Below are 16,424 nucleotides of genomic sequence, written 5' to 3' on the forward strand. Positions count from 1 at the left end.
TAGAAAAGATATATCGGTTGTCTTTATCGACCGATATATCGGTTATCGGTATCGGCCGATATATCGGTATCGGCCAAAATGTTCATATCGGTCCATCCCTACATTATTTAGTTCTAAATGAGGTGTGTGTGTTGTGTGCAGAGTTCCAGATAGTCAGCAGAGAATAGGAGGCTTCTTCCTGTCCCTCATTCCTCAGATGAAGAGCCTGTACGTGACTTACTGCTCCAACCATCCGTCCGCGGTTAACGTTCTCACACAACACAGGTGCGTAACATAACACAATCCACATAATGTCCATAAACAACAGCCACATGTATGCACACTCACAGAAACCCGGTGCATTGATGATTCACATATGCCAATGTTTTTGTGTGTGTGTGTGTCAAAAATACAGTCTCTGCAACATTTCTAATGACTTCTGTGCGTCTATGTATGTTTCAGTGAGGAACTAGGAGAGTTTATGGAAAGTAAAGGTGCGAACACCCCTGGAATCCTCACACTCACCACAGGCCTGAGCAAACCCTTCCTGAGACTGGAGAAATACCCCACTTTACTGAAAGAGATGGAGCGGCACATGGAGGTACTGGACCGCTCTCACTGTCTGTGTGTACATTACCCTTCAAACGTTTGCGGTTGGTCAGATTTTTTTCAAAGATGTTTTTGAAAGAAGTCTCTTATGCTCTCAGAGGCTTCATTTATTTGATCCATATCGGGACACTGGCAGCTTCACTTCTGCCCAATGGAAGAGAGCGAAGGGGCGTCGTCCATCTTTTTTTACAGTCTATGGTTTAAACTGTTTTAACTGAAAGCAACTTGCACTGACGTATCTTAAAATATATCACTGCCGTTTGACTGTTTTGTCTCAAGAGGCCTAATCCTGGCTTAATCTAAGCCTTGTTTGTGAAACCAGTTTATAACCAGTCAATTTATTGTGTCCTTGCTGAATAAAAGTATTCATTTTATTTAAAAAAAAAAAAAAAAACTCAAACTCTGACACATCTGTAATTAAAATTTTAGAGGATTCTTTGATGAATAGAAAATAGATTAAAAAATATATATATATTTTGTGACATAAATGCCTGTACTGTCACTTTTGGCCAATTTAATTGTTCTTGCTAAATAAAATAATTAATTTCTTAAGAGAAATCTCACTGACCCCAAATTTTGTATTGGTAGTGTGAATAAATGTAGAGTAAACCAGTTTAACTCACTCATATTCTTCATTTAATCTGCCCAGGCGCTTCATCCAGATTATCCAGACATTCAGAAGAGCATGACAGTGTTTAAAAATCTCTCGGTGAGTATTATAAGGTCAACATCCTGGATTGTCTTTGATTTTCACCAGTATTAAAGCATGAGCGATGTGTGAGAATGACGACGAGCTGTTTTTCTGAATGACCTTATCTTTATCTTTCAGAGTGGGATGCTGTGCTTATTTGTGTGTTTATTGTTGTGTCTTCAGGCCCAGTGTCAGGAAGTGAGGAAGAGGAAGGAGCTTGAGCTACAGATTCTGATGGAGTCTATTCGGGGCTGGGAAGGGGAGGGCATTAAGACCCTGGGCTCGGTTCTCTACATGTCTCAAGTCCTCATCCAGAACCACGGCGCTGAGGTGAATGTCATCAGGGACACCCAGTCTAACAAGCTATATTTACATTTAAAGTCATGAACAAATAGTTTGTTAATAGTTAGAAACGTATTCAAAATGGTTTATATCTTCTTTATGGACCCCTTAATTAAAAAACTTGCTTTAAGAGGAGCGAAATATTAATAAAAGATTTTAATTTACAAAAATAAAATGAAAATGGTACAGTCAAAATGAAATCTTTATTGTGATATTCTGCTTCTCAGGAGAAAAACGAGCGATATCTCCTGCTGTTTCCTCACATTCTTCTCATGTTGTCTGCCAGTCCTCGAATGAGTGGTTTCATTTACCAGGTAAATGATTTTGCTGTCATATATATATAATATATAAATAATAATAATTATATTTTTTTGCATAATTACTGAAATCACTTGTGGTTCTGGCACTCCCATGCATAAGTCAAATGGTGACATTTGAAAATTAGAAAATATTAGAAAACACTAGAAAACTACTGATGCTGCTTTTCAGAAAATACCAAATATTTTTAAATGATTATTTCATATTTTGAGAATTTAATAGTTATAATATTGTCTATTGCTGTAATATTGTTTTTGCAATTTTCACAGCTTACATGATGGAGTTCATAAAATTTTAAAACTTGCGTATCCAGTTAAATAATTTAATAAATTCACATTTCATCACAAGATAAGACTCAATATTATTCTATTATCTCATATTACTCCATCGGCTGTTTAGTTGGTCATGTATGAGTCTAACATGTTGACGGTTTATTGGTTGATTGACTTACACAGGGGAAGCTTCCTCTGACTGGAATGGCTGTTAATAAAATAGAGGACACTGACACCACAAAAAATGCTTTTGAAATATCTGGTAAGTTTCCCAGAAAGTTGTCCTCATGGTTTATGCAGGTGAATATTGCTAGCTGATGATGTTTTTGAATGCAGGAAGTATGATCGAGCGGATCCAGGTAGTCTGTAATAACCAGCAAGACCTTCAGGACTGGGTGGATCATCTACACCGGCAGACCAAACGCACTTCAACCAGCAACTTGAAACCACAGAACGTCCCCTGCCATACGGTGAGAAACAGGCACTTTCCACAAACACACACTGTGCACTATCGTTCACAAGTTTGGGGTGAGTTTTTTTGAATAAAATATTTATGCTCACCAAGACTGCATTTATTTGATCAAAAATACAGTACAGTATTACAATGTACAATAACTGTTTTCTATTTTAATATTATTACTCCAGTCTTCAGTGTCCCATGATCCTTCAGAAATCATTCTAATATACTGATTTGCTGCTCAAGATACATTTCTTATTATTATCATCAGTGTTAAAAACAGTTGTGCTTATTAATACTTTTGTGGAAATGGTGATTTGTTTATTTGATGATGAGGAAATAAGAATAAAAACGCTACATTTAAATAGAAAACTTCACTTTTGATCAATTTAATGTGTCCTTGTGAAATAAAAGTATTAATTTCTTTCAAAAAATTCAAAGCTTTATCGATATTGGAAACTTTATTGTCCTTTTTCAGGAAATTTGTCTTGGGATCAAAGCTACAATAATACAGCAAATAGACTCGAGGCTGGGTTCATTAATACACAGTATACATATAGCAAATGCACACACAACTGCATCTTGCTATTTAACATATTAATTGATAGAGGATTAAGGATTTTTTTATAACGGTTACTCTTACACAATGCTACTCTATAGACCATTTCACAAGATGTAAACAACACTGGTCCAGAAGCACTTCCTGTTTCAGTTTTTTAACACTACATAAAAGCTGGGATAAAAAACAACCAACAGAACATTTAAAACTGAATCAAAAAGTTAAACAAACATCTTTAAGATGTTTCTTTACATGTGAAATAAAGAAAACAGTTACAAACTGAAACAGGAAGTGCTTCTGGACCAGTGTTGTTTACATCTTGTGAAATGGTCTATACCACCTCATACATTGGGTGTTATTCTACAGTGATATTCAGTCACTCATCGGATCTTCTCTTTCCCTTTCAGCTGCCGTCTCACCCTCTCACCCCGTCCAGACACTCAGAGACTCGCAGTACAAGCGGATCTCCAGTCTATCACACTCTTCCTCATCTCTCTTCACTTGGAACTCCTCACAGTGGGATGATGTGGGGGCCCCTCGAACCCCCCAAAACCCAGAAGCCCTGGAGTCTCAGCTGCCTCCGACCTGCACCCCCCCTGAAACCTTCAGCCGCATTGTGTTACAAAGAGGTAGATGTTATTTGTACATAATAGAAGACTAGCTATACAGTGATTTACAAATGATGCACTCTGGATTTGTGAATGAAACAAATTATTTATTAATAAAATTATTTAGTATTTTTTTTTTTAATTTGCATCTAATTTCCGTATGTCTTCAGGATCTCAGTAAAAGTCCCAAAAGCGTGAAGAAGCTTCTGCCCAAAAGAAAATCTGAGAGGAAACCATCTGATGAGGAATTTGCTGTGAGAAAAAGTATGACACTCGTGACTCTATAAAAAAATGAAGTGTGTAATTAAAGTTCTTTTAGGGCCTGTTTATATGTGGTCACTTCGGGTTTTTTACTGATCGGATAGCGATCTCCAGGGCCTGAAGTTAATTTTTTCGGCCACCGGCCACTGTGGCAGGTGGATTTAAAAATTCACCTGCCAAAGAGACTTTTTACCAGCCATTTTTTTTTGCCTCATAAACGTAAAAAAAACCAAAAAAAAAACAAAAAAAAAACAGGAATTTCACAATATTGTTCTTTAACTTGTAAGAATACACATTTAAGTGCTGTCAAGTAATAATAACTCTAATAACATACATTTTTAAAAAAAAAAATCTTTTTATTCCTTGATTTTGACAGACATACACACACACAACATATATAGTATAGGCTATAATATATACTCAACAGATAGACCTACCGCAGCAGCTCGTAAACAAATCACACGCGGCTGTGTTGATGGCGGATTTAGTCACGTAGGTCTTACTCTTAACAGCTTTTAGTTACAGCGTTCAGGAACGGTTAAATATGAACTAAATTGATACTGTTATTACTGAGAAAATTACCGGGTACCGGACATTTTTTTACCGGTTCCCAACTCCCAACATGCACATTGCACACGCACACACATCTGTGCAACTGTCATTGTACTTTAACCTACAACAGCGACGCATTACATTATCTCATCCCATCTCATCAACAGTTTCATACTCGCACACGTAGTCAGAAAAAGAGCCTCATCTTCTTTCTGATCGCATGAACGTTACGAAACAACAGTCGCTGTCATAAATCAGCCGCTCACGAACCTTGCCATTGCCGCCGATTGTTCACTTTGTATTAAAATGTCTTCTTTACTTTTCTTTTTCTCATCCTCATCTTTTTGTTGGCTGTTTTGTTTCAGCTGGCCTCTTTACCCCAGTAATGTGCCGCCACATTTTAGCTAAAGTCAAACACAATAGCGGACTTCGTTGAAATGTAAAAATCCTATGAATCACTCACAATTCTCATTGGCTACCTGCCAATGTGGCAGGTAGATTGACAGTGTTACCCGCCAATAGCAAAATTCACCCGCATTTGGCAGGTGGTCGGGTGTTAATTTCAGGCCCTGGCGATCTCATTTGTTAAAACGGTTTCATTTACACTTGGCCACATAAATGTGTCAACCTAGTCTTTTCTTAATTGACCTATGGCTAAGCCAAGCCCTCAAACACGATGAGCCAATCACAGTGCGCAGCTGACCCAATACACTCGGACATTCTCTGCTTCCACGTCCATTGAAATGCATTCGATTTAGTTTTTTATTGTCATCTTAAGTTTAAAATGGGGTACATGCAACTCCGACACTAGGTTCCCGAGTGGCTTGGCGGCGGTGTGTATTTGTCTACATCTGTTCTACAACATATTTGAACGTTATCTTTAAAATCTCTAATGTAATGTTAGCCTGAGGTCAATTGAATAGAGAAAACGCATGAAATGACTGGATGTGAACAGGCCCTTAGTTTTCACACATTTATGTGATGTGTTTATTATACTGACACGGCACATGCATTGCTTTCTGTGTTTAGTGTTTGCAAGAAAAAGGTCCCTTTATAATCATCTCACAGTGTTACCTGATCAATTACATCTTTTGTGCTCTTCTTGTTTCCCATAAGGCACTGTAGCTCTGGAGGAGGATGCTCAGATCCTGAAAGTGATCGAAGCATACTGCACAAGCGCTAAAACACGGCAAACACTCAACTCAAGTATGCACTCTTACGTGTGTCATTTATTCTCTTGTGATTTTTTTTTTTTTTTTTTTTTTTTTAATTCTTTGAAATCAAGCTTCTTCAGTCCCAGACTGTGTGACACGAGTGTAATGAGTGAAGGAGATATAACTGTGCATCTGTCAATTTGTTTGTCCCAGTTTAAAGGTTCAAATATACACTACCGTTCAAAAGTTTGGGGTCAGTATTATTTTTCTTTTTTTAAGAAATTAATTCCTTACTCAATAAGAATTCATTGAATTGATCAAAAATGACAGTAAAGGATTTGTATTGATCAAAGAATCCAGAGAAAATTCAGTTTTGATAAAAATATTAAGCAACACAACTCTTCTCAACATTGATTGAGCATTGAATCAGCATATCAGAATGATTTCTGAAGGATCATGTGACACTGAAGATTGGATTAACGATGCTGTCATGAATTTTTTTTTTCCTGTCATCATTTGTCGAAAATAACTTTTTCCCATTACTGGAGTAAATTACATTTTAAAATGTATTAAAACAGAAAACAGCTGTTTTAAATAATGTGTAATAATATTTTACACAACATTTCTGTTTTACTGTATTTTTGATCAAATACAGCCTTGGTGAGCATAAGAGACTTCTTTCAAAAACATTTTTAAAAAATCGTACCAATCCCTAACTTCTGAGCGTTAGTGTATTTAGGCTAGAGAACCCATATTTTAAAGGAGTAGTTCATATTTAAAATAACTTTTTGCTGATGATTTACTCACCCCCATGTCATCCAAGATGTCCATGTCTTTCTTTCTTCAGTCGAAAAGAAATTAAGGTTTTTGATGAAAACATTCCAGGATTGTTCTCCATATAAAGGACTTCAATGGGAACCAAGGCCCAAAAAAGTGCAAACTGTTCAAAGGGCTTTAAACGATTTCAGACAATAAATAAGGGTCTTATCAAGCGAAACGATCACTCCTTTAAAAAAATCGTGTCATTTGGTTCATTCAACGAACGAAATTGAAAGTTGACTCAGGAAAAGATTCGTTCATTTTGATGAACGAGTTCATACAGGAGTCACGAACGCGCATCTCAGAACAGAGCAAGGAGAGCATTTGAGCTTATAAAACGTAAACTTTGTTTTTGTTTTATTAAATGGTCGATCGTTTCGCTTGATAAAAGACCCTTATTCATCGTCTGGGATCGTTTAAAGCCCTTTGAACAGTTTGCACTGAAACTGTCTTTTGGACCTTGAACCGTTTGGTTCCCATTGAAGTCCATTATATGTAGAAAAATGCTGGAATGTTTTCATCAAAAACCTTAATTTCTTTTCGACTGAAGAAAGAAAGACATGGACATCTTGGATGACATGGGGGTGAGTGAATTATCAGCAAGTTTTTTTTAAAAGTGAACTACTCCTTTAAGTCCTATTGAAGTCTCTGATAAACATTCTTCGATATGTCTTTAAAATACTGCAACATCTTTTGATTATTTTTTTAATTCTTGTGGCATTCTCTATTTAAATGTGTGTTGACTTAACTCTCTACCATGTTGCTCAATCTAATATTTTCTGCTCTTTTAACATGCATATTTGTCTCTTTTCCTCTCCCTTCCTTTATTCCTTTCTTTTTCACCCATTTCTCTCTTATGTTGTCCTGCCATTCTTATTGCTTTTTGTTCTATTTTTTTTATTTTTTTTTTATTTCATTTGTCACTTATATATCATTTATTGGGCGTCCTTCACTTTACTCATCTTGGTTTGGTCCATCCTCTCAACCCACCCATCCTCTCCAATATGATTGGTTTGATTCCCCATCCCTGATTAGCATGGCAGGGCACTGATTTGATGCATAATCATGTGCTGGCTGATGTTGGCCAATCGTATGTGGATGCTGTGGGTTGTCGTAGCAGCGGATTTCCCTCTGACCAATCCGAAGACTCGGACTATGACACTATATGGATAACTCACACTAACAGAATTGGTTCTATGTCCCGTAAGAGCTGCTGCTCGTATATTACACATCAAAATTAAAACACTTTTTTCTTTTATTTTGTTTGCATTGAAAGTCACAAGCTCTTTTTGAGGGCTTAAATATAAGTTAGTTGGGAACATATTGAAGAGATGGTTGACATGAAAAAGCAAGAAAGATGTTTTCACTGCTTTTGCTCCATGGCTTTCATAGGACAGAAGCATTCATATTTAAAGGAGTAGTTCACTTTAAAAAGAAAAACTTTTGCTGATAATTTCCTCACCCCCATGTCATCCCAGATGTCCATGTTTTGCTTTCTTCAGTCGAAAAGAAATTAAGGTTTTTGATGAAAACATTCCAGGATTTTTCTCCATATAATGGAGTTCAATGGGAACCAAATGGTTCAAGGTCCAAATGAGAGTTTCAGTGCAAATTGCAAACTGTCCAAAGGGCTTTAAACGATTCCAGACGATGAATAAGGGTCTTATCAAGCTAAACGATCGCTCATTTAAAAAATAAAAAAAGTTTAAGTTTTATAAGCTCAAATGATCGCCTTGCTCGGTTCTGTGATGCTCATGACTCTCCTGTTCGAACTGGTTCATTAAAATGAACAAACCTTTTTTCAAGCCAATTCGTTCAATTCATGACTTTTCGCTTGATAAGACCCTTATTCATCGTGTGGAATCATTTAAAGCCCTTTGAACAGTTTGTACTGAAACTGTCTTTTGGACCTTGAACCGTTTGGTTCCCATTGAAGTCCATTATATGGAGAAAAATCCTGGAATGTTTTCATCAAAAACCTTAATTTCTTTTCGACTGAAGAAAGACAGACATGGACATCTTGGATGACATGGGGGTGAGTAAATTATCAGCAAAAGTTTTTTTTTAAAGTGAACCACTCCTTTAATAGTGCCCCATCTAACATTCTGTACAATTTAGTACATATCTTAAATCTATAAAGATATATGTTCAATTGACACAGTCTGTCAATGAATCTGTTAACCAGGTATAGTTCAGTTGTTAACCTTACATTGTTAAACTTCTTTCAGGATCAAGGAAGGAGCCAGGGCCACATATGCTTTTTCCTGAGGAGGAGAAAATCATTGTGGAAGAGACTAAGAGCAATGGTCAAACCGTACTCGAAGAAAGGTCACTAATTTGCATTCAAATATTGCTATATTGTCATTAGGGCTCTCAGTTTAATGCAGTCATTTATCATGATTAATCTTACAATAATGTTGCACATAAAAAAAGTTAGTGATGCACCGATGTGAAAATTGTGGCCAAAACCGATAACCGATATTAATGTTGCTGTTATGGCCGATACCGATATTTACAGATGTCGATATCTCTGTATAGAAAACGCATAGCGAGGTTCAGGGCTGCTTGTTTTAAACTTTCATTAAAGTGAATCGGTTCAAAGGAGTCATTAGTTCGCGAATCGGACGTGTCATTAACGGACCACGGCACACATCGTGTGATTATCCAGGCAGTTTAGGACATTGCACGAGATTTGTCTTAACGCAGAAAACATTTCATCACCAGATAGATTTTTTTCGGTTCCAGCGCGCAAGTTCCAGTCTTCTACACGCATGTCAAATACACAGGAATGATCATCGACATGTTCACATCGGCCCTGTTTTGACATCGGAATGATACCGATGTGTAAAAAAATTAACAAATTGGCCGATGTTATGTCGGCGGCTGATAAAAAAAAAGTGAATTGTCTTGCAGTTGTTCATGATTTTTTTTTTTTTCATCTGGATATTCATTCCAGGAGTCTGGTGGATACAGTTTATGCCTTAAGGGATGAGGTTCAAGAACTTAAGCAGGTCAGTCCACATGCCCCACGCAAACGTTCCTTTATGCTGAATGTGATGCCATTTCGTTGAAAGTCTAAATCTGGTGCCGTGACCCGGATGCTCTGATTTTTACATCACCAGGATAACAAGAGAATGAAGCGAACTCTCGAAGAAGAACAAAAGGCACGGAAAGAGCTGGAGAAGATTGTCAGGAAAGTGTTAAAGAGTATGAACGACCCGTCCTGGGACGAGACTAATTTGTGATCCCATATCTGGTAACTGTGTGTTCTGTGTATTCCTAAATCCTGACCAAAAACGCTTGTAAATATTGTGACAAAATTGGACTTGATCCCTTCAGTCACAGTAGTATGCCTTTTTTAAACCTGATCCTTTTTATGCCTTTTTTTTTTTGTTTGCCAGTGCCAAGTATGTAGTTGAACCCATTTTCAGATATGCTAATGATATAAGGAAATGTATTGAGGCTAGATATCCTCTAGCAGAAACTTACTTCTCATCTCTACCGGATCAGGTGTGGTCTGGCAAAGCTGCCAAAAACAAAATTCTCGCAGTTCGATCACTTAGTTTTCCGTCACAGACGTCATTGGTTCCTAGTCTAAAACTGGGAGTCTCAGGGATGATAGACACACTGTACCTACAAATGTTGCCAGGCCTGCATCACTGCCTGCGTCCTCTGACTTTTAGATTCATAAGCCAATGTGTTCATTAAGTGATGACATTCAGTAGAATTTTTCCAATGGAAAACCTTGCAATGCAATACTGGAGACAAATCTGAGGGAGCTAGTCTTAAATGGTTACATTTTCAAAGTTGCTTTTACAATAACCTCAGTTTTAACTTCGTCTGGTCGATCTTTTGCACCTTGCAGCTTGTATCTTTTTCTTTTTTTAAACTTTTATTATGGTCCATTTAACCCTAATTGTGCATTCGCAGATTTTTGTTTTGTACAGAAATAATCCTTTATTGTATTTAATGCTCAGAAATGTGCCTTTTTTGGAAAAAAGAGATTTCCAGAATTTTGTCAGCATTTCTAGCTCTGTCAGCATTTCAAAGAAACGTTTGTAAGAAACCTGTATGCAAGATTTATTTTAAATGAACACTGAATCTGTGGTTATTAACTGACAGTTTAAGAGTCTTCTATGTTGTCTGTCTAATTTATGTATTTAAATGAAATATTGTCTACTGCAAAATGACTGTGTATTGTGAAATTTCCAGATAACCTCGACTACTTTCTCTTCCCAAAGCACTCTCGCTGTCTTACTCTATATTTCTTGCTGATTTAATTAAATAAATACAAATTCTTACTGTGACTCTTTAAAAAGTATTTGTGCTTGTCTGATTCCTTTCTTGCGCTATTAGTCATAACATGAGAAATCAGATGTGCCTTGGGGCTTTAAACGACACCAGACGATGAATAAGGGTCTTATCTAGCGAAATCATCGGTCATTTCAAAAATAAATAAAGAAAATCCTGAAATTTTTTCATCAAAAACTTTAATTTCTTTTTGACTGAAGAAAGAAAGACGTGGACATCTTGGATGACATGGTGGTGAGTAAATTATCAGCAATTTAAAAAAAAAAAAAAGTGAACTACTCCTTTAAAGACATTGTTATAATAGTCCAAGCGACTACAGTGGCTTAAGTTTATCAAGTGACGAGAATACTTTTTGTGCGCAAAAAAGGATAACGACTTTATTCACCTTTCCATTTCCTTCCTCGAGCGATTTCACGTAGGCCTAGTGTAACAGCGCAGCGCTTCTGTGTTGTACGTACAACTACAACATATAGTTGAATAAAGTCATTATTTTTGCTTGTTTTCTTGTGTACAAAAAGTATTCTCGTTGTTTGATAAATGAAAAATATTTTTTTTAAGAGTTATAAAGTCAGAATTGATTGATATAAAGTCGAAATTGCGCGTTGTAAAGTCAGAATTGTGAGATATAAACTCTTCTGAGGGGGGAAAAGTCTTTTTTCCCCTCATAATTGGCCTGATTACTCATTGCGAGTTTATATCTCACAGTTCTGAGAAAAGATGTCAGAATTTTGAGATATAAACTTGCAATTATATGTTATAAAGTCAGAATTGAGAGATATAAACTTGGAATTGTGAGGGAAAAAAAGTCTCAATTCTTTTTTTCTCACAATTGTTACTATTTCTCAAAATTGCGACTTTATATCTTGCAATTGCAACTTTATTTCTCATAATTGAGACTTTATATCTTGCAATTGCAACTTTATTTCTCATAATTGCAACTTTATATCTCGCAATTGCGACTTTATTACTCATAATTGCGACTTTATATCTCGCAATTGCGGCTTTATTACTCATAATTGCAACTTTATATCTCGCAATTGCGACTTTCTCAGAATTGCGACTTTATATCTCAGAATTGCGACTTTATATCTCGCAATTGTGACTTTATTTCTCAGAATTGCGACTTTATTTCTCACAATTGCAACTTTATTTCTCATAATTGCGACCTTATATCTTGCAATTGCAACTTTATTTCTCATAATTGCAACTTTATCTCGCAATTGCGACTTTCTCAGAATTGCGACTTTATATCTGTAAATTGCAACTTTATTTCTCATAATTGCGACTTTATATCTCGCAATTGCGACTTTATTTCTCATAATTGCGACTATATCTCGCAATTGCAACTTTATTTCTCATAATTGCGACTTTATATCTCGCAATTGCGACTTTATTTCTCAGAATTCTGACATATCTCGCAATTGTGAGATAAAAAGTCCCAATTATTTATTCAGTGGCGGAAACAAGCTTCCATACTTAGAAGCCTACATGGAGGAGTGATCCAGCTCTCAGATTTAATCAAAAATATCTTAATTTATGTTCCGAAGATGAACAGAAGTCTGACAGGGTTGGAACAACATGAGGGTGAGTCATTACTGATAGAATTTTCATTTTGGAGTGAAGTAACCCTTTAACATAAGTAAACCTCAAGGAACATTCAAATAATAATAATAAAAAAAATCCATGACCCCTTTTTATTGTATAAATCTTGTCTGACTGAATCTTATCTTTCTTATGGTATCAGACAATGTTATTTTACAATGCATTTGAACATGTTAACAAAATGTTGTACAAATGTTTGTTCATAACTTGCTATGTCAGCCAAAGTTCTGAGAATGTTTCCCGTTAGCTAGCCAGTCAAAATGGCATGACAAACTTCAGTTGTTCATTCTTTAAATATAGCCCGATCTGCACTGCAGTGCTTACAGTACAGACATGGCATGGCACAATCTTCTTTCTCTTATTTCCTCTATTGTTTCATTCCCATTGTCTGTGATAATCCAGGGCTGAGATGGCAACATGGAAGCTGTCGAACAGAAAAGGCTGAAACTCAAGAGAAGTGGGTGGATTTTGGATTCTCTTTTTGTGTACACCGGTGATGTGATGGATGTTCAAATGTTTCTCTTTCTTTCTCTCCACATCAAGTTATTTCTGTGCTCAAACTCAATATTCATTTGCAATCTAAATTCCTGGCTTGACGTCTCCTCTGCCGTTTCTTTCATTTCTGTAAATTATAAGAAAGAAAATTTGGATTATGATGAAAATGTCACTGGTTTGTTCATGGCTTTAGCATTGTTTGAGATGTTGGCACATCGATATTTCAACCCACAGGGCTGCGGTGCAGGTGTGGAAAAACTCTTGTGTGTTTCTGTCTCATATCAGTTTTTCCAACATCCACCTCCACCCTATTATGGCAAACAATGACTCGCACCAAACGCTTCCAAAGACTCACAATCCTCAGGGACAGCAAGGCATTGTGGGAGATTTAATCACTGACTGAGGCTCATGCAGAAGGAGGCAGGTTGTTCTTTTGTGTCAGAACTGAGGCAACTTTGACATTTTGAGAAAGACTGACGTTTAGGACACATTTACATAAGGACAAAGCCCTGAGAACGGAAGAGAATGGTACAGAGATAGACAGAACATGTTAAATGTCACTTAATTGAGCCGCTCTGTGTGTCTCAAATGTTTTAATTGTGTTAACCAAATGAAATTCCCAGCTACACTGACTGTACATGGACTGATGAATGGGAGAAAAGTATTGTGAACTATCCCTTTAAGACATAGTGTCGGTTTAAGACATATCAGTATAGACAAGGTATAGTAAACAACCACCCAGAGCACCATATAGCAACCACTTAGCAACACCCCACAAGCCACTCAGAACACCTTAGCAACTGCTTGGCAACCACCCACCCACTCCTGGCATTGTGAAGGTCATGACTACACTCTAAAAAATGCTGGGTTGTTTCAACCCAAATTTGGGTCAAATATGGACAAACCCAGATGTTGGGTTAAAAATGTAATTTAAAAGAAATGTACAACTAAAAGTGAAAGTTGAAGTTGGGATAAAATTTTAAATGACATTTTTAACCCAAAATTTGGGTTTTTCCATATTTGACTCAAATTTGGCTTAAAACAACCCAGCATTGTTGAGTGTATGATTTTGCCTAGTAATGTTCCCGTATCAACATACTTTGTTGATTCTGGAACAACATTCCTGTCCAAAAAAAAAATGTAATCCTATCCCTAAACCTAACCCTTCCCAAAACGTTTCTCCCTAAAATTGGAGGGAAATAACACTGATGTAGAAGCACCTAACCCTGGTTATAACCCGAAGTCCCTCAAATCCAACTGGTTGAAAGGCATGTTGCATGATCGACAAAGATGTGCGTTCACCGAGAGTTAAAGTAGCTTGGTTCTTATATTAAAACAATTTAAGTCCAACATTTGATATCAGTTATGTTTATATATTATATATTAAATCCCATGGTGGCCTTTTAAGCAATTCTTCAGTTCAAATCCTAAACCCAGACTGAACAACGCTAGATGAAAGGCAAAAGCTCGCTCTCCTTTCCATTTATCCCACAAAAGGGATAAGGTTGTACTTCAGCCTTATGCAAGTGACAGGCCAAATTTCATTCTTTTATGGACGCTGACTGCCCCTCATTGACTCACAATGGAAAGGATATAATTTTGCAGATGTTGGTGAAAAAGCTCAAATGTCAGCCTCTTTTCAAACTGCCAGACCTGCCTTAGTCCAGGGATGAATAATGGATCAGTCACCTTTGTCTACTGCTGAATATTCTTACATAAATACAAAGACTCATAAAACGCATAAAAGAGCATCTAATTCATCTTTTAACGCACAGATCAAACGCTGTGATAACTCGGCCCAGAGTCCGCTTTTCTTAACGACAGACAGGTGAATGAAGAACCCCTTTGTGCTCGCTGTGTCTGGAACAAACGTCTGATTTACCCCAAACTGCTGTATTTCGTGTTTCGCCTGGTTTTTGTTAACCCTTCCACAGAAGCGAAAGGCTAAAGAGAGTCCTATATGCGCACACATGGGCTTTTGGGTAAAGACCTCTGTTATTTTAAGGAGATTTTAAATTTGGTCAGCCTCATGTTGTTCCAAACCCATTTGACTTTCTGCGATTTTCATGGATTACAAAATGCCATGGAATATTCGCGCCACTCTTTTTCTATGCAAATAAAAGTGAATGGAGACAGATGTAGGCTAGTCAATCTACAAAACATGTCCAAAAACACCAAGTAGGGGGCTAACTTACCCCAATACTGGGGTAAGATAGCCTCTGGATAATTTTATATTTTGTCCTATAACGAATAAATTAGCAAATATTTCTATTTATTTCCTTATAATAAAGCATTGGCTGATGCGTCGTCATCCTACACACACCAAACTTATATCTAAAGGTGTAATTTACAGGTAAATGCACAATGATCTTAAAGGGATAGTTCACCTAAAAATGAACATTCTGTCAGTATTTACTCACCCTCATGTTGTTCCAACCCCGTAAGACCTTCGTTCATCTTCGGAACATGAATTAAGATATTTTTGATGAAATCTGAGAGCTGGATCAATCCTCCATACTAGTCCATAGGCTTCTTGAGGGATTGAAACTTGCCGGCCTCGAAAAGTTATTAAAGACATCGTTAAAATCGTCCAAGTGGCTCAATCTTAAGTTTATCAAGCGACAAGAACACTTTTTGTTCGCAAAAACAAACATAAATTGTGACTTTATCAACCATTCATTTCCTTCTCTCTGAGCCTCTAGTCAATTAAACGTCACGCGTAGGCTCACTATTGGCCGACGCTGGTCATGTGTGTGATGCGTGTGACGTACATCAACAGATCATACGCTGTTAAACTAGTAACCTGAGTTGAGGCCCAAAGAGAAGGAAATGAATAGTTGAAATAAAGTCATTATTTCGCACACGAAAAGTGTTCTCGTCGAAATAATGTTCGTTCGTTATTTTTGTAATGTTATGTCATCTATCGCCATCTATCGGGAAGCTTTGCAGACTCGGCTCAGGCTGTGCGCGACCTGCGTCAAAGTGTTTTGAAGGAGCCCTGAAGGGCGGGTGGGATCTTATGCTTTCAAAGCTAGCTTGCTATTGCTAGCCTCTCTGAAATTACCTACACTCTTAGAAGAAATGGTTCTATTTAGAACCAGAAATGGTTCCATCCCCCACTTCATACATGGAACTCCAAAATGGTTCTATATAGAACCTTTTTTTTTTTGGTAAAAGGTTCTATTTTCAAGTATGGAACCCCAGGGTTCTATATAGAACTCAGAGGAACCCTTTTTTAAGAGTGTATAGAACCTTTTAGGGGTTCCAAATACGTAGCGCTGAAGTAATAGGATCTTATTATACAGTGTTATCGAAACTTCTGGGTTATACAAAATGTTATTTACTGAAAAAACTGTTCACTAAATGGTTATTTGTGGAACCCCGCACGATTCGTC

The 16,424-nt window shown here is 37.0% G+C and overlaps 1 protein-coding gene across 2 annotated transcripts in view; it reads left to right on the top strand.

The window, feature by feature from the left end:
* Positions 1 to 10,006, top strand: part of arhgef7b (Rho guanine nucleotide exchange factor 7b) — a 28,295-nt gene extending 18,289 nt beyond the window's left edge. The window contains exons 9-22 of one of the 2 annotated variants that reach the window (XM_039687632.2): positions 142 to 264; positions 442 to 580; positions 1,238 to 1,297; positions 1,463 to 1,609; positions 1,849 to 1,935; positions 2,395 to 2,473; positions 2,548 to 2,681; positions 3,635 to 3,856; positions 4,006 to 4,099; positions 5,765 to 5,854; positions 7,657 to 7,824; positions 8,850 to 8,949; positions 9,578 to 9,632; positions 9,744 to 10,006. In XM_039687632.2, coding sequence (XP_039543566.2) covers positions 142 to 264; positions 442 to 580; positions 1,238 to 1,297; positions 1,463 to 1,609; positions 1,849 to 1,935; positions 2,395 to 2,473; positions 2,548 to 2,681; positions 3,635 to 3,856; positions 4,006 to 4,099; positions 5,765 to 5,854; positions 7,657 to 7,824; positions 8,850 to 8,949; positions 9,578 to 9,632; positions 9,744 to 9,866 — 1,621 coding nt within the window. In that variant the 3' untranslated portion in view covers positions 9,867 to 10,006. The remainder of the gene's footprint in view (positions 1 to 141; positions 265 to 441; positions 581 to 1,237; positions 1,298 to 1,462; positions 1,610 to 1,848; positions 1,936 to 2,394; positions 2,474 to 2,547; positions 2,682 to 3,634; positions 3,857 to 4,005; positions 4,100 to 5,764; positions 5,855 to 7,656; positions 7,825 to 8,849; positions 8,950 to 9,577; positions 9,633 to 9,743) is intronic. The other variant, XM_039687642.2, reaches the window with a different exon arrangement.
* Positions 10,007 to 16,424: the final 6,418 nt, after the last annotated feature.

The sequence above is a fragment of the Pimephales promelas genome, chromosome 6, assembly GCF_988280905.1.
Source record: "Pimephales promelas chromosome 6, fPimPro1.hap1.1, whole genome shotgun sequence".
Lineage (NCBI taxonomy): Eukaryota > Metazoa > Chordata > Actinopteri > Cypriniformes > Leuciscidae > Pimephales > Pimephales promelas.